This window comes from Carettochelys insculpta, chromosome 28, assembly GCF_033958435.1.
Source record: "Carettochelys insculpta isolate YL-2023 chromosome 28, ASM3395843v1, whole genome shotgun sequence".
Classification (NCBI taxonomy): domain Eukaryota; kingdom Metazoa; phylum Chordata; order Testudines; family Carettochelyidae; genus Carettochelys; species Carettochelys insculpta.
The window spans coordinates 1,948,563-1,967,159 of NC_134164.1; the positions used below are offsets into that span (position 1 = coordinate 1,948,563).

The 18,597-nt window shown below is 50.0% G+C and overlaps 1 protein-coding gene across 5 annotated transcripts; it reads right to left on the reverse strand.

The window, feature by feature from the left end:
* Positions 1 to 23: 23 nt before the first annotated feature.
* Positions 24 to 18,372, reverse strand: NFE2L1 (NFE2 like bZIP transcription factor 1). Of its 5 annotated transcripts, none has more exons than XM_074979250.1 (7): positions 18,267 to 18,372; positions 15,818 to 16,029; positions 15,004 to 15,515; positions 5,214 to 5,429; positions 4,289 to 4,378; positions 3,725 to 3,886; positions 24 to 3,129 (listed from the first exon to the last, which is right to left on the reverse strand). In XM_074979250.1, the coding sequence occupies exons 3-7, from the start codon at positions 15,511 to 15,513 to the stop codon at positions 1,810 to 1,812; spliced, it is 2,298 nt and encodes a 765-aa protein (XP_074835351.1). In that variant the 5' UTR covers positions 15,514 to 15,515; positions 15,818 to 16,029; positions 18,267 to 18,372; the 3' UTR covers positions 24 to 1,809. The 5 variants fall into 5 exon arrangements, with proteins under 5 accessions (XP_074835351.1, XP_074835353.1, XP_074835352.1 ...); XM_074979252.1 differs by having other exon boundaries at positions 18,295 to 18,343; XM_074979251.1 differs by lacking the exon at positions 18,267 to 18,372 and adding an exon at positions 17,652 to 17,735.
* Positions 18,373 to 18,597: the final 225 nt, after the last annotated feature.

Here is an 18,597-nt window from a genome sequence, read left to right on the forward strand (position 1 = left end):
AGACTCCATGAAACAAATGCACATACAGTGAATAAGCTATTTTATTTTTGTCCTGTGCTCACACTCTCTTCTCCTCTCCCTGACAGGTCACAGATCATTAAAATAAAGTCTCTAAGAGGAAAATAATTTAAAACATACACTCACAGCTCTGTTCCAACCTCCCTGCCCCCAGCCACCTCTCCACTACTTGTGCTTCATCTCATCCATGTAAGAAAGTAAAGCCATTGAGACACGGAAGTTAAGGTGGTCCTAGCTGGCCCACCTCCTACTGTTCCACATGAGATCATGGTACAGTGAACATAGTAACCGAGTGCCCTAGAGCTCTCGTCATGATGCACTCTGACAAGATGCAGCCGCTTTTGAAACAGCCTGGAATACATGTTTTAAGACTGATGTCTTCTCCTTCTGCAGTGCTGTAACATGAAATCAAATGTCTGCAGCAGACCTCTGCCCTCACTTTTCACTGCAGACACTGCCTCCCTCACCCTGGTCTGCATCGGATGCACAATCTCCCTTCCTAGGTCCTCACACCATATTACGTGCACAGGAGGGGCTGGGAAAGCCATTTTGCTTTTCAGTTGCTGGTAAAGTCAGTACACGCCCAGCTGTGCTATACTGTAAATACAGCTCCGAGCATTGCCTTGGTCTCACAGGCCAAGACCATCAGCAATCCCAGCACTAGGGCTTCTCTCTCTCTCACTCAACACAAGCACTCCAGAGCCTTTTGGGAAATCAGGGCAAAAGCCCTAACAAACGAAGCGTGGTTAAGAAACAGGAATTCTGACGGCTATCTACTTCTATTTTAACAAGCCCACTTCCTGGGGTAGGAACCATCTGCCCCCCTTCTTGTGTTGTATGCCAACCAGAATTGCTACACCCCAACACTATACGTGTCTCCTGTCAGGCTGTCCAGCAGCCAGTTCCACAGCCTCCTGCAGCTGGAAAGGAACTGACTGCAGGCAAGCTTTAGACTCAACTGCACCCACCCCCTTCGGCCCCAAGCGGATCCTCAGCCAGTCAGTGGGAGAAGACAGCGTTTGCATGCAGACTACTGCTTGCCATCTCATCTAACACCAGGATGCTGGCTCATTGGCAGTGACATGCTCGTGAGGGATATATCATCACACTGGTTCTATTAACCCTTTCCAAGTCCACCTACCCCAAAGATGTTGTGCAGTTGCTAAGGTCCACTGCCCAGGAAGGGTTAACAGCTCCTCCAGAGATGGTAGGAGCGCTCTCCTTCCTCCTAGCCCCGTCCATGGTTACTCAGACTGGAAAGGGTTAATGAATGCCTCACCATTTGGTGTCTGTGTGCACACTGGTCTGATCTAGGAAGGGAAGTTGGTTACGGGAATTAAATCAGGTTCTCTCACACACCAATGTCAAAACTGGTTCAAAAAATAAACCAACTACCTGAAGTCACAGAACTTTGGAAGTTCGGAAAAGTCTCTCTCCTCTAACTTTAAGTTCATTCGCGTAAATCTTTTTTAAAGCCAGTTCCTAAACAGTAGTTTCTCTGTCTCCTGCAGATCCTCACCACCAAGGATGCCAGCTCAGTCCCCATACTCAAAGGGTTCCAGGCCACAGAGGGAGCTGGGCTCACCCAGTTCATTGTATGTTGCTCCCTGCTCACTCCCAGATGGGAGCCATCAAACTCCAGGTGCAGGTCCCGGGCCCTCCCCCATGCAGCAGTCTCTTCCTGTACACTGACCGGCAGCAGTCACGTCTGAGAAGATATATTGGATAAGAAGGCATGAAAGTTCCTCTAGTACTTCCAGGCTCAGCCCTTCTCCTCCCCGCCTCCCCGGCTCACTTCCTCCTGTCCTTCTGTTTCCTCTCCTGCCGCCTAGCCTGCTGGTCTGCCAAGGCTCGAGGTATCAAGATCACACTGCCGTCACTGGCATACTGCAGGGAGTATCGATTTGGAGGGTAGGGCTGGCCATTCTCATCCCGCAGGCGCCCAAACACTTCCTGGTACAGGCTTTGAACCTTCTGTTTCATCTGGCGAATGGACTTGAGGAATTCCACCTTCTCCCTGAGCAGTTTGGACTTGTCCCTCTGCAAGTCTTCCACATCCCGTTCCAAGTTCAGGATGGTGTCCAGTTTTCTCTTGCGGCAGTTTTGGGCAGCCATTTTGTTCTTGCCCCGCCTCCTGATGTCCCGGATCAGGCTCAGCTGTGCCTCACTCAGCTGGTACTTGGAGAGAAGTTCATTGAACTCCTCCACTGGGAGGTTTATGATCTTATCGTTGGTGAAAGGGATCTTCATGGCTCTAGCGCGATGCTCATCCCGGCTCATCTGCTTATCCAGGAAGTCTGACTGCTTCTCCTTGCTGCTTTTCTTTCCTACGTTAGGCAGCTGGGGCTCCTCAGGGTCCAAAGCCTCAGGTGCCATGTTATAGGTATGGTTGTGACCAACATGCTCCAGGTAAGGCAAGTAGCGTAGCTCTGATGGGTCTTGATAGCTCATGCGGCAGAACTTACTGTACTCCGGCTGGTATCCAACTGCCCCTTCTGTTTCTTCAAAGTCCACGTTTTCAGAGTCTGAGTTATAGCCTACAGCTCCTTCCTCAGAAAAAGAGGAAGAGGAGGAGGAAGAGGAAGAAGAGGAGGAAGCTTCTGAACTACTGAGAGAAGCAGGACTATGGCTAGAGTCCAGAGAAAGCCCTGAGTCAGAATCAAGCTCTTCTTCCAGCTGAGAGGCTTGCACTGGGTTGAAACCTTCTTCAATAGCCAAGTCCATCAAGCTGATCTCATCAAGCATGGCTTCATCTAGAAGACCCCCTAAGGGGTCCGGCAGTTCAGGGCCGGTTGTCTCATTGACTGTGCTGTTCAGCTGTGGTGGGAAGAAGATCCCACTCAAGTTGGTAGATCCAAAGGTGGTGTTGAGGCCAGTGGAGTTGTCAGGAGCCAGCTGGAGAAGGGCTGAGCTACTATCCATGGAGGGGCTCTCAACCTCTGAGCTGAAGAGGGAGGAGAGGTCCTGTGTGCAGCTACCCAGAGAGGCCTGATGCAGGCTGACATTCTGATTGATGGGAGTGTTTGGAGCGAGACTGTAGTTAGCAGTCAGCAGGTCTCCAGTTGTGCCATTGTACAGGATTTCTGCACTTGTGTTGTTCACTTCCATAGCCTGGAAGAGATCAGAAGCGGGTCAGCAAACAAACTGCTGTCCTCCCCCATTTCCCATGTGCACTGCAACTACCACCAGAGGTGGAGAAGGGAAAAGGGAGCAGCCCGCAGAGATCACAGAGTGAGCTAGTTCCAGCAGCACTCGGGGAAACGTGCAGGGGCTGCAAGACGTAATCAATGAGAAATTCCCCTCCCCCATAGTCCCGTTCCTCCTTCCCCCCCCGCCCCCCACCACCAAGATGCAGTTTTAAAACTGCACACCAGGGGCCAAGTCACAGTGGCTGCAGCTACGGCCCCCAGACTATCACTGCGCAGAACAGTCGTCCAAGCACTACACCGAGCAGCAGCAATTACCCTCACCTAACGGTCATTCGGCACGTTGATGTACTTCCACTAGCGCAAAGGGGATGGAGGCATGTGCATGGAGCATGTCCAAGAGCAATCCTGCTCTGCATCCACACATGGCTCAGGAATGGCCATGATACACGGAAGCCCCTCCGTCAGGCCTGCTGCGGGAACCCGCTGAGAGAGAAGAGGGAGCCATGGGGACCAGACAAGGAACCACCATCCAGCTGTGAGCAGGAACAAGAACAAACCTGCATTTCCATTATCGACATAAGGTCCTGCCACTGCTGCTCCAGATCGAAAGGGGACTCTGTCTCTGGCAGCAAAGGGGACAGGAGCCCGTTCTGGATAACTGAGGAGGCCCTTTCGGTAGGTACAGCTTCGCTGAGCTGGGAGGCATCTGCAGCTGGAAACTAAACACAAAGCGCTGTTGGTCCACATCTGGTCTGTGAGGGAGGCAGCTCAATAAAGCCCTGAATGCCGTTCAGGCCCCACTCTGCTTTGCTTTACCCCAGCCTGAGAACTAGCTGATGGTACTCCCTACAGTTTACTGCAGACTAATTAGAAACAAAGTCAGAAGCCCTTAATTAATTGTGACCATCTTCCCCACTGGCTGCTTCACAGGAGCTGTGCCTAGAGCCTTCTTAGACAGATTAACCCAATTTACTGCCTCTTTAGTGCTCTCAGCTTTTTGTCTTAAATGGAAGGCAAAAGGCATCAAATCCCAATGCCCCAACAAGCACAGGCTCTGGATCGGTCACTCTTAGAAATGAGTAATGGAGAAGTGGGCTCCCTCTGCCAGGGTGAACACTCACCTCCGAGTTCTCCCCAAAGGGGAAGCTGGCTTCCAGCAACCTAAGGCACTCCTCCAGCGACAGGGCCGTCTGATCCGCCACGCCAGGCACCTGGAACAACAAATCATTTCAGCACAGTGCACTGAAGGTTAAGGACCTCCCTGAAGGGTAGCACACAAGTTTCTGAACCAAGGATATCAGAGGCCCAATGGCTTAGCATGTCCTTCAGATAAAGTCCAAACATCCAGGATCCCCTACACTTCTGCATCAAGCTGCAATCACCATCCTGCTAGCCAAAGAGCACCTGCCATGACTCTCTGAAGCTAGTCCATAGTGTCCCTACATGGACCAGGGGATCACATGGAGTCCCATTTGAGTTAGTTTCCTGCTTTCTTTTCTCAGTTAGCTTCCCTGACACCTGCTGCAGAGGGAGCGAGAGATTCTAACTTCCCACAGCCTAGCGAAGAACTGTCAGTGCCCCACTCATCACAGTACATTCTGCTTCTCAGGCCTTTGTAGAACAGGATCCAGTGACTCCCACTCCCAAACCACTTACTGGAATGAAGCTTTGTCAACTTTCAGAGACTCTGGCCTTGTCTTACTCTGTTTAGTAACTCTGGATGCTCCAGCCCACCTCCCAATAGCAGATAATCAGGCTGCCAACAGCTTCCTAGTGATTTCCCCTAGTTCATCTCTGTATTTTGAGAATCCCAGGCCTGGGAGTCAAGCTGCTCTCCAACATTGCACCCTGTTATCCAGATGGGTGGTGGTCCTCTTTGTGTCCCTCCAGAGCTTCCTTCCAGCTGCTGGGCCAAGAACATCTCCACGTAGTGCCACCGCCAATAGCTAGCTAGGTGAAGGTTCACTCTCCTCCCGAGCTAACTGGATCCCAGAACACTGCAATACCCCTGCAAGGAGGGGTAAGCCCTGCTCAGGAGTCTGTTACCTGCGCAGGGAAACTCTCCCCCGTCTCTCCATCCACTAGCACGTTTCTATCCAAGGTCTCATTCCCTCCGCTCCTCCAGCTGTCCCCGGGCTCCCTCCCATCACTCAGTTCTTTGTCCACTTCGCTCTCCTTCTGGCGATGGCTGTAGTCAAAAATCTCTCGCCCAGCGCCGAGATCAATATCCTGTCTCCACAGGATGTCAATCAAATCAATGTCCTGAAAGACACAAGATTTCCTTCAGCACCTGGCAGACTCATCTACCCCCTGCCCATGGAGGGAAGACCCTCTTCTCCCTTTGCCCTCACTGCTGCAGCACAAGGTCAACCTCCCCAAAAAAGCATTCCTTCCACTCTGCAACATAACGCCCTCATTCCAACCACCCTTCCCATTCCAACCCTCCCACCCACTGCAATGCCTTCCTTGTGGCACAACAGCCTGTCCCCACCCCTCCATTAGCACCGGATATAGTTCCGACCTTCCACGATGGCTCCTGTCACATACCCCCACCCGATACCAGTCCTTCACCCCGGCCTTGCACAGAGGCCAGCAGCTGTACCTCCTTTGCACAAGCAGCTATGGTCATTTTGCCCTGCTAGGTCTCTTAACAGCAGGCAGGCAAAGGAGCCAGGCTGGAGAAATATCAGCACTTCTTCGGAAAGCGACTTTAGCCGACTCCTCCCTGTTCTCCATGCTCCGCAGGGCCCGCCTCAGGAAAAAGGAGCCTGCAGCTTTAACGCCGCTGGCTTGCACGATGCTGGCTGGATGGCGAGAGCCAATTGTCATGCAGCATTGCTGCTCCACGGAGGAGCTTGCATCAGCCTGTGGTACCATTCTCCACATTTGCATAAAGGGGCGGAGTGCACTGGAGAGGAAAAACCCTGCATTCCCAGCCACCTGATGCAACTTGAGATCCTGGCCGCCAGCTTGCTGCCGGCTCCCCACTTGTCTACAGACCGCAAAGATGCCAGCCGTGCCCAAGCCCCTCAGCACCCAACGAGAGCTAGCCCAGCTCCCGCCCTGCCACTCCTTTAACCCCATATTGAGAACCCTCATCTCCCCCACTCACTGCAGGTCCCAGTGCAAAGCATCTGTGTGCCGGAGTGTAAGGGGAAAGCCCAATATGCATCTCCTGCTCCAGAGCATCAATGTGATCAAGAACCCAAACCCCATCATGTCATGCACCTGCAAACCCTTCTGTCTCCTCACAGCCACTGCTACCCACAAACCCCTCCTCCAATGCAAGCCTAACTTAGGGCCCACCTCAGCCCTGAACGGCCTGTGCTGGTTCAAACCTCAAGGGCCTTTTAACAGGACCAGAACCCCAGCAGGCCTTACCCTAGAATTGTCTCCTGAGCCTGGGCAGTGCAGATCCCACCCCGCTGCATCCCACAGCACAGATGGTTTATGTTACTGAAAAATTATGGCAGCCGATTATCGCATAGCTATCAATGAGTCCATAGTGCCCTTCCCCACACCTCAAAGCAAGGAGGCAGGACATCACTGCCTCCTTAAAGATCTCCCCCGCCCCCACTCCCTTGAAAAACGCTCCCACAGCTGCCATGCCATTTGTGACTTACAAATATGGTCCAAAGGAACCCAGAATATCTCCCCCCACGACTCCAAGAAACACAACCAGACCCCCTATGTACTAACCTCTTGTGAGGTCAATATCACCATAGACCATGTATGAAGTATTGAGGATCTACAATGCACAGCATCCTAAATGCTACCATGGAAGCATCCCAGCCCCCCTTTTCAGCCCTGAGTGGTCAATATCACACTCTCCCCAAAGACTGGTCCCTCAGGCCCAAATGTCTCATCACCAAGACATCAGCCTCCCCAGGGAGCCTCTCTCAGACTGCCCCAGGTATCTCCTCTGATCCTGTCTCTGTCTCCTAGGACAAGCTTCCTGGGTCTCTCCCCACCATCTCTGCCTTGCCTGCAGCAGCACAATCAATGCCAGAGCCATAGAAGGGTTAAGGTAAGTGATACCTTTTTCATGTCCCCAGCTGCTGCTCATGGAGCTGTCCCGGCAGATCATGGTCTATGTGGGGCGAATTCCAGGCAGGCAAAGCTGCGTGACCCAGCCACGATGCCGCACAGACATCTCCGAGTTCAGTAACTGAGCTTTTTTTGGCAGGTCAGACCTCTGGCTGTTTGGAAGCCCCCTAACAGCATGTGATCCACAGGTGCTGTGCTTCAGCCAGCCAGGCCTCCACCCCCTCCTCCTTCCCTAAGCCAGAGATCCAATAATCTGCCCGGCTTGTTGCTTAGGCAGGAGTTAGACCGAATCCCCACCCCCTGCTCATTGCTGAGGCTGCAGCGAGATGGAATCCCCACCCCATGCTCAACGCCTAGGCTGCAGCGAGACCAAATCCCCTCCTCCCCCGCCTGCCTGTTACCTAGGCTGCAGCCAGAGCCAATCCCCTCCCCCAGGTCACCGCGGAGGATGCAGTGGGAGCCAGTCTCCTCCCTCTGCTTGTTACCTAGGCTGCGGCGTGAGCCAATCCCATGGCCCGGGTCACTGGTGAGGATGCAGTGGGAGCCGGTCTCCTCCCCCTGTGCTCGTCACCTAGGCTGCGGCGAGAGCCCAGCTCCTCCCCCCAGGTCGCTGGAGAAGCTGCGGCGAGCAGTGTCCCCCCCACCTCACCCCACCCGAGGCGCTCAGCTGCTCAGGGCTGTGTCTCCTTGAGGAGATTCTCCCACCACCCCACTGCCCCCCCAGCTGCCCCACCCACAGATCACGGGGATGGTGCAGGGGAGCTGGGACAAGGGGGGTGCTGAAAGCTGCTGAACCAAATGATGCACGTTGTACAGACTGGAAACCACTTAGAGGCGGAGCTGCTGCAGCGCCCCACTCCCAGCACCTCTGGGAAGAAGGGAGTACAACATCCCCCAGTCTCTCTCCACCCCCTCCTCCCTCTCCATACTCCACAGGGGCCTGGCCTGAGGTGTCAGGGGGTTTGGCTGAGTGGCAGCTTTGCCAGGATCCTTTACATTCTCCCTAGAAGTTACCAGCAGCTCTGCTTCGCCGTGTCAGGCGTGGAGCCTTCCCTGCCCCCATTTCTCCAGGGCAGGGGAAGGGACCCAGCTTTGGTGTGGTAGGGGCCCCATTTCCTGCAAGACCAAAACCCACTAGAACATGGGCAGCTGGCCTCCCCCACCACCAAGGGAGAAATAGGTCAGAACCAGAGACAGGGAGTCTGTGCCGTCTGCACATGTGCAGTGTCGTCACTGGAAGACGGGAGGAGTCGCACATCATATTTGCATGCAGAATTGAGCAAGCATGAGCCAGTCATGGACCTGCACTCATCACTCCCACACCAGCAGGAGAGCGAGTGACAGGCAGTGCTATTCCAGTCAGACCACTGTTCTGTGCACCTCGCCCCGGGCGCTGCATCCCCAGGGACAATAATATTCTTCAGGAAGGTGGAGCCCTTGCATTGTACGATTCTGGAGTAAGCTGCTCATAAGAGAAGTCTCTGCCGGTTCTGCAGACCCCCAAGTTTCACCTCACTTAAAAACCACATGCTTACGAATCAGACATAAAAACCAAAGAAAAGCATCACAGCACATTGACTGAGAAGTTGCCGACTTTCTCATTTTTAACAGAACTGTAAAACAAAACGAGCGCTCTGGAAGATAGGGTCAGAATTCAAGATGATCTGGCGAAATGGAATGAGTAAAACAGGACGAAGTTTGAGGAGGACAAATGTGAAGTACTGCACTTAGGCAGGAACTATCAGTTTCACCCACACACCATGGCTTAGGCTACACTAAGGAAAAATGTTGGAAAAAGATATGCAAATTGGGCACCGCAATTGCTTTGCTTTCAGGAGAGGCTTTCCCAAAGTTTGGCCCGTCTGCACAGCACCAAATTTCGGAACCCCTGAACTCGTCCCACCCCCCATCAGGCCATCCCTTCTTCCTCATCAAATGAGATTTACAGGGATGGCAACAGAATGTGTCTGCTTTGATGTGTTGTTGAAGATGGCAGACCTTTTCCGAGAGACCTCCAGTAGCCCAGGAAAGGGCTGCAGTCTAGCTCTAGCCAACGGGAAGGGACTCCCTAGGGTGGAGTACTGCAGAAAGGCATCTAGGGGTCATACTGAACCACAAACTAAGTAGAAGTCAACAGAAAGACACTATTGCCAAAAAAGCAAACATGATTCTGGGGTGCATTAACAAGAGTGTCGTGAGCAAGACAGGAGAAGTAATTGTTCCACTTTAGTCATCAATGATTAGACCTCAATTGTAGGGCTGTGTCCAGTTCTCTGCACCATATTTTAGGAAAAATGTGGAGATACTGGAGAGGGTCCAGAGAAGAGCAACTAGAATAGTTAAGGTCTGGAAAATATAACCTATGAGAGACTATTAAAAGAATTGTTTAGTTTGGAAAGGAGAAGGCTGAGAGTGGACTTGAGATGGTGCATCCCCTGCACTTGCCTCCAGCCTGGGATGTTCCTGCACCCCACAGGGCAAGGCCCATCACCTTGCTCTGGATATTGCAGTCTGGCCTATCCCCTCCATTGTTACAAAGGGGCATCTTAGCCAAATAAGAACATCAGAACAGACAGACAGGGTCACCCAAAAGTCTGCCAAGCCCAGTGTCCTGTTTTCCAAAAAGAGTGGCCAGCGCCAGGTGCCCCAGAAAGAATGAACAGAACAGAAAATCATCAAGTGATCCCTCCCCTGTTGCCTATTCCCAGTTTCTAGCAAACAGAGGATAGAGACACCATCCCTACCCATCCTGCCTAGTAGCCACTGCTAGACTTATCCATGCTGCAACCACACACACCTGGTAGCAACACGCGGAACAGGGAGCCGTATTAGGTCCTGTGGGACACAAACTGCTGCTGGGGGGGTGAGTCACAGACACAAAAAACAAAACATTCCCACATAAGTCATGCTACTCCTGCTCTGACAAACCTGTCGCTTTAATTATAGGAAAGAAAGAAATAAGAGTTCCCAGTTCACTTTCTCTGTGTCATTCATCCCCCACCACCTCCTGTTCCCCCTTATTTGTCCCCTCCCCAATCTTAAACCCTAGCCTTTTCGATCTCTTTATAAGATTCTGTACAAGTTTCAAATCGTTTTTGCTCCGAGTGTCTCTCTTCTGTTTCCACTATGTCCTTTATCAGAGGGGTAGCCGTGTTAGTCTGGATCTGTAACAGCAACGAAGGGTCCTGTGGCACCTTATAGACTAACAAAAGTTTTGAGCATGAGCTTTCGTCAGCACAGACTCACTTCATCAGATGCTGGATGTCCTTTAGTTATCCAAGTCCCCCCACCAGTTTTAAGTACAGGGGACATTCCCTGGCTCCCCGTGGAGCTCTATGGAAAACTCTTGAACATTAAAAATGCTCATTGTGAAATATCTATTTTTTGATCCTTATCTGACGCAGGTCATAACATCTGGATCCCAAGCTAATGTCTGCAATACCAGTGCTCGCAGATGCTGATCTAACCTCTAGTTCTGTGTGCGCGCACACATGCAAGCCTCCCCTCCACTGGTCCCCCAATTCCACTCCTTCCCCAAGCTCCAGCCCCAGAGCACAAACTGAGTCAGTCTGCACCTATGGCAGAGCTAACCCTCACTGCCTGCAGTGTCTGTCTTCCACTTCCAAATACAGAGCTACTTAGAGGCCTCTCAGAAGAGCCAGCATGCAGAGTGGATGCAGTTTACAGTCTTGTGGCAAGTTAGAACTCAGGACTGAGAAGCCATAGACCTTAATTATATTCTCAGCTCCACATCTGGCTGGCTGTGTGATACTGAGCCTCTGTGCCTGTTTCACCACCTGTGTAAAACGGCAATAGTTGGCACTGGATTTTGTATCCACAGATCTCAAAGCACTTTAACAGAATGAGAAGATATCTTCATCCTAACTTTACAGATAGGTAGGAAATGTGTCACCTGTTTAATGAGTTTTCTTTTTGAAAGAGCTTTGACATCTACAGAAACAATGCATAAGCAGTAAATGCTATTTCAATACTTAAAAGGCAGTTCTATATAGGATTGCACCTCCCAGGAGTCTAAGCAGACACCTAAATCCTCTCAACCAAAAAAAGGAAGACCCCATTATCCCTCATCGTTAAGGTTAACTGAAACAGTATGTCCTCAGCTGGTCACTATCTGATAGCCATCCCTTAGGAACTGACAGTAAACAAGCCTGCTCAATGCAGACAGCCAAGTGTAAGCAGATCTTACCCCCGTGCTAATACTGCTACCAGAGCAGTGGTTGGAGGCGGGGGCTTTGTCATACCGGGATAATACCTAGCACCAGCAGTTCATCACATGTTCCACTTGGCTGGGTATTTTTATCCTCCTCTTGTGGAAATGTTAGAGGGACTTCGTAATCCACAGAGCTAGTCTTTCCAAAGACCAGTCAACAAAACAACAACAATTCTCTCCCACAAGCTGCACTAGAGAAGGAAAAAAATCTCAGACAAGAGACAATCAGGACAAAATAACACCACTCTTGGGATGCTAGAATAGCAAAATGAGGAAGAACAAGCACTGGGTTACTTCCAAAACCTCCCCAGGAAATCCCACCCCAAGAACAGTCTCCCCTACTCCTGCAACCAGCTACCTAACACTATCCCTATCTGCTTCCCACAGGATTATCAGCAGGAGAGTCAAACCTCCAGCCTGGCTCAGGTGAATTTCAATTACAGCGTCTGCCAGGAACTGCAAAGCACAACACAACACACAGTTGACAGAAAAGCTTTTAAGTCCGGCTACATTTACCAGCCACATAACTGAAGGAGGTTCAAGGTTCCAGTCAGAGAAAAATCATCACTTGGACTAAAATAAATGGGCTTGTTTAGTTTAGAAGAGAAAACAAAGAGTGGTTTTCAAGTACCTAAGAGAGAGGTACAAGGAGGAGGGAGAAAGAAAAATTGTTCTCCTTGGCCTCGGAGCATAGGACAAGGAGCAACAGGCTTAAACTGCAGCAAGGAAGGTTTAGGTTGGATGTCAGGAAAAGCTTCCTAACTGCCAGGGTGGTTAAACACTGAAATAACTTGCCTAGGGAGGTTGTGGAACCTCCATCATGGGAAGATATTTAAGAGCAGGTCAGACAGACATCTATTGGGGATGGTCTAGCCTAGCTTTTCCCAAAGCATGATCTGGAGAACAGTACTGGTCCTTGGAAAAAAATACTGATCCTTAGAAAATATACAAACTACCGCTATGTACTATTATTGTTGTGAATAAATAACACACAGTGAAAATGTGTACTTTAAGACGTGTTTATATTTTTGGGCTGCAAAACTTGTACTGAAAAACCTGGTCCCAACTACATAAAGTTTGGGAAACCCCGGTCTAGACAGTGCTTGGCACTGCTGTGAGGGCAGGTGACTGCACTCGATGACCTCTCGAGATCACTTCCAGTTCTAGTGTTCTGTAACGACTGGCATCAAGACTCCATGGTTTGTTCGTAGCATCACATCAGCCACAAGCACAGTCTTGCACACCACTTGGGGATTCAGAGGGAGGTATGATACACAAGCTCATCGGAAGAGGAGGGTGGGAGGCAGGATTTCCTAGCATTGCAGGCCATCAGAGCTGAACGTAAACGGGTGGGGGGGAGGGAAGAAGACCAGGAAAGAACAGTGTCCTAAAGGAAGTCAAAGAGCATTTTCTGGGTACAGGTTTAAAGAACAAAAATCTGTGAGGTGTGAACCTGGGTTCTTAGTGACAAATGGAACAGAAGAGAGGAGAAAACATGCACTTGAATATGTAGAACACAGAAGAGAAAAGGTTAGGAAGTCATCACTCCCCCTGCCCAAAGAAAGGGGAAACAAAAAAACCACCAATGATGGTAGTCCAGACAAGGACACTTTCTACAAGGCTCGAATCTTGACATTCCAGAAGACTCGATTGCAGTGAATCCAGTTTGAGCTGGCCAGGTTTGCAGCAGGATCACTGCAGCCTGAACATGGAGAGCTTACCGCTGGAAAGGTATTAAGCACACAATTTTAGTTAAAAAATTACAGCTGAGTGAGCATCAGTAGACCAGTAATGATACCAACCTACACACCACACAGATCAGCAGTAGGATTCTTCCTATAATCAACTTTAGCTCCTTCCCAAATACCACCCCCACTTCATAGTCACATAGTACTTGTATGTGGAGATCTTTTGATATTACCCTCATTCTGAAAGGGAAAGAAAGCCCAAGGCACATAAGGGGCGATCTTATGGTGAAGCCACAGGATGGGAACAGGAGATCTGAATTTCTTTCCCGACACTGCCACAGACTCTGTAGACTTTGGGCAAGTCACTTCATTAACCTGTGCCCCAATTTCCCATTTCCTCTTTCATCTGACTGGTGAGAAGCTGGATTTGTGTCAAGATCAAGTGTTCTGAAATCCTCAGATGGAAGGTGCCATAAATTATTACTTATCGAAGATCACACAGGAAGTAACAGAAATGGAAGTAGAAAGTACCTCTTATTGGTGTTTAGAGCAGGGCACTGAGAATAACACTGCCAAACTTGGCTCTTAGACCAGGTCTACATTAGGACAGGGGAAAAAAAAAAAAAAACGATATAAGATATGCAACTCCAGCTACATGAATTGCTTAACTGGAGTTGATGTACCTTACATCGATTTTCAATGCTGTCCCCACAGCAGGAGGTCAATCAGAGAGTTTGTCCTGTTGACTTCCCTTACTCCCAGCAACTACAAGGAATATCGGATTGACAGAGGGATGGGAGGTGTCCCTACTAGACCCACTAAATCAAACCCAGGAAGATCAACAAGCCGTTAGCCTTTGCTCTTCCCCAGGGCAGATGCACTTTCTAGTGGGCAGGAAAAAAGAGTCCCATACTCAGGCAAGTTATGCTCCATGCAGGCTCTGACAAAATTGTACCATTCAGTAGATTATATCTAAAGCAAGTTTCACCTTTTTCCTTTCCTGGATGAATATTTTACCATTAGACACACCAACGTGATTTCATGCCTACAGCTGTGCTGAAATCACATGACAGAAATCCAAGGCAACCTCAATGGCTGCCTGAAAAATTCCCCAGCTTCTGACTCTAGAGCTCTGCCCCTGAGCTTCATCAGAGGAGATGAAGGATCAGGAGAGTTTGGAAATTTCCATGCCTACTCTCCACCCTACTTAATAGCTCCTCTGAGCTGCACAGTTTAGGAGAGAGGTTGCAGTACTCATGCAGACATTTTCCACTGGAATTCACTGCTAAAAGCAGAATACGACGACACAGGAAAGCAAAATCTGAACATGCCTTGACAAAGAAAGCAAATGGAAAAAGTGTAGCAGCTGCTGGAGGGGGCCAAACACGCGACAGTGCCATAGCAACTAGGCGAATACACTCAGATGGAAAAGAGCCACTTTCTAATTCACCATCCTCCCCACTCTATGTTGACAACCAAGCTGTAAACATTATTTGGACAAACTTCAGAGCCAAGTAATGTACCACGCACGTGATTCATGGGCCATTACCCAACACTGGGAAATAGAAGGTGCTAGTGTATTATTCTCATAAATACGAAGTCTCCACTCAACCTGAATTACTGACTAGCCTCCCAGTTTCAGACAAGACACAGCAAAAGAAAATGCCCACAACATCCAAAGTCAATAGTCAGTTCAGTGCCATGCAAGTTACAGATTTACAAGGGACCCGATATTCAGAGATCCTGGGCATGCATGGCTCCCACTGACTTCAGGGGGAGTAGAGGAAGTCACAAACTCCTTCTCTCTCACCGAAGTCCTCAGAAAGTTCCCTTTCTTTCTCATGCATCTTTCTTAGAAGGTGCTGCTTACCTCTTTGGTCAAGTCTCCATTCACAGGAGGAGCCACTGCTCCCAGGTCTTCCAATTCTTCACCAAATCCTTGCTCAGCTCCACTCTCCCTCAACCCATTGTCAGGACTGGTCCCATCTTGTAGGCCACTGCCATTCTCTAGGGTGATAGCTGGGCTGGACTGGGCGCTGGACACAGAACCCTCGGGGTCTCTATGCACCAACCAGGCATTTACTTCAGTGGTGGGCACCTGAAACCTGTCCAGGGCCCTCACCTGATTGAGAAGCCTGCGGGCTGTGAAATAATAGTCCAGGTCTACACTTTTGGGATGGATGCCATATCCATCCAAGGTGTTCCGCAGGTTGTGGAACTGGGTCTGGGTGTAAGCAGAGCTCTGGCCCAGGATGATTTCCCTCAGAGGGGGAAGCTGTGAATTCAGGTAGGTATCCACGTCCACACGAACACCTATCAAGCTGAGTAGAATGGTGAATTGGATGAGTCCTTCAGTGAAATATTTCTTCAAAGAAAGCATTTCTGGAGGAGGAAAAAAGCAAACATTGGTGGAAGGTTAAAAATAGCCACAGCAAAACCTGAGAGCTCAAAGTATCATAATTCACCAAACTTAAAAGTTTAAGGAAAATTCAAAACTCCAGTTTCAGTTCTAATTGTTCAAAAGTCATCAAGTTACTCAGACGAGCCAAATTTCTGATCTAAATCTCCAGAAGGAAGTAATTTATACCCCGGTAAACAACGTTAATTCTCCAGTGTTCTCCCCTCCAGAACTAGAACTGTTTGATAACAGCCTATGAGGGTACATATAAACCCACATGACTTACTGTCTCAAAGTCCTCATGCAGTCACTTCTTCCCGCCTTCCTGATTCACCACACTGCTTCCAGAGCAGGGTGCGTTCTCTGTGACAGCTAGCTACTGCTCCTCTGGCTCCTCCTGGTTTGAGAAGCTTCCTGAAGGCAGACGGAAGACTCAAAGGTTTTGAGCAAGGAAGCGTTCGGTGCCTCCTCCAGTCCTGGCTGCGGTTGCATCAGAAGCTGAAATATAACCAGAGAACAGACACCATAAGACGCTGACGAGACATCGCCCTACACATTACACATGCAGTTACTATACTGGGAAGCATCAGTTTCACGTTGGTATACAAACCATGTACAAAACCTATTTCCCTCGGAAGGGTGGTTTGCTGACAAAACAGCCACAAGCACACACAAAGCAAAAGTTATCTTTTGTGTCAGGCTTGTCCGAGTACCCCTCCCTGCTCTATTCTTAGGCTGGTGCATCAGCTTCCACTCTCTGGAGCAGGAATTCAGCTCTGACTCCCTTTCACTCTTGTTTTCAGGAGATTAGGATCATTAACAGGACTTTCCAAAGCAAATAATTAACTCTGACTGCATCCGCCAATGAAGGCAACATTGCAACACACTAGGGCTTGCTACCTTCCTATGCAGTCCTTTCTCCTCTGCCTGCCATCACTCACAAGGCAGCTTTAAAAAACAAACAAACCAAAAACATGCTTATGATGCCTTTATTCCAACAGGAGACTTTCCTGTGCAATTCACCAGCACAGCAAAGCATCCCAACTGCGAAGAGCGCAGTCTCCAATTCCATAGCAAAATTTACACCCACCATCTGTCCCTTCAAACACCTGTCCCATTTCAATGCATCTTGAGGATGTCATAGGGTACACCCCTATTCTTCTCCTCTACCTATGTCTCTTTTTTTTTTTTTTTTTTTTAAAAACAGGTGTCAAAGGTTGCCAGCTGCGGACTCACCGGCATCTGAGCACAATTTGTTGACATATTTCTGTTCTCAAACTACCAACACTGGTAGAAGTGTTTAAATTAACCCCTACTTCCCAAACCTCAACTGCACCTTCTGTTACTATCTGCAACCAAGTAACCCATCAGAGCAAAACAAGCACAATTTCTATTTCTGCCCCCCACAGTTGTTAAAAGCAAACATCTAGTTAAACTATAAAAGAATTCTGCCCAATTTCCAACATTAATTTAATCTTTGAGCATCTTTTTTCAATTGTTATCAATTTAAACTTTCACAGTTGTAGGAAATTATGAGGCATGTCAAATAATTATTTAACAGCAGTGGATGTTAAGATTCAACAAGTTAATGCTTTATAACCATTAAAACCCAAAATGTTGACATCCCATGTCAAAATACATAAAGTCAATATCCTTAAATCAAACGAATAAATTCTCATACTATTTTTTCATCAGTTTGCATATATATATATAAAAAGAAATCAATATTTACTGAAGTTCACAGACAAAAATCTACTTCTTCCAACCCTCCTTGTAATTACAACTCTCTCACTTACGAGATCTCTTAATCCAGTAGCCAAAATATTTGTGTGTGTACTCGACAACTTTTTATGATTTCAGTTGGCCACAAAATGGAAAGGAACACGGAGCCCCTCCCCACCCACTTTCGGTTTCTTTTCAACACTTTCATTCCAGTGTCTAGGTCACTCTGCTTTTCTGAGCTTTCCTTCCCTAGAACAACAATTTGACCCTTACTAAATCTTCACAGCGACTCGACTCGACCCAACCCCACCCCCATGGCGCTCCTGGCAGCAACAGGAACTCCCTCAGCGCTCAACATTATGCAAAAAATTCATGAGACCATAGTAAGGGGCGCCCACCTCTTCTTTAAATAGCATCGTGGGGTCCGCAGCACTCAAAGCCACCCACCGCACACCTCAAGACTCTTTCGTTCCCGTCCACGCCTAAAAAACCATCGCCGCTTAACAATTCTGCTCCAGCTGTTTCACCCCATGCCCTCCTCCGCCCCTTCACCTCCTACAACCGCCTGATTCACCTCCCACCGGACCCCCAAAACAACCCCCCTCCCCAAAGCCACCGGGGGAAATACTCCCACACGCGCCCCGGTAGAACCCCGGGCCGGAAGGGAACTGCCCCGTAACACGAGTGTGCCTCCCAACCCGCTCTCAAGACCTGCCCCCCACTGCGGAGGGGACATGCACCAGGGAGGGGGCAGCCTCCCCGTATCCCCAGCTGTCCCACGTGTGCACACGCACCTCCCGCCCGGCTTCCCCCTCACCCTCCCCACGAGATCGCCCACCAGCCGATACCCCCCTTCCCTCGCCAGTCCCGCCCTGCACATACCCCTGCCCCCCACACTGCCCCTCCCCCACACTGCCCCCCCGCCCCTCCAACACCGACCCCTCTCTCACCCCCCCCCCCCCCCACTCTACTCCCTTTCCGCCCCCACACCCAGCCCGGCCGCTGCCCGGTACCCGCTCCGCGCGCTCCTCAGCCACTAGCCTCCAGGCCCCGCACGTAGCCACCGCCGGCCGGCCGGCCCCACGCTCTCAGCCCCAACAGCCCCTTCCCTGCCACCGCGGTCCTGAGCCCGCCCACATGGGCCTCGCTTCCAATCCGCCTCCGAAGGGATGGAGACTGACACGGCGGTTATCAAATCGGGAAACGAGGAGTTACACCGGCCCACCGCGGCTGGGGAATGACAGCTAAAATACCCAATTGGAAATCGGCAAGGTCATCCTCTCCCCCCCCCCCCACACCCGCCCTCAACAAACGCCACTTCAGTGAGGCAGCGCCTAAGAACAA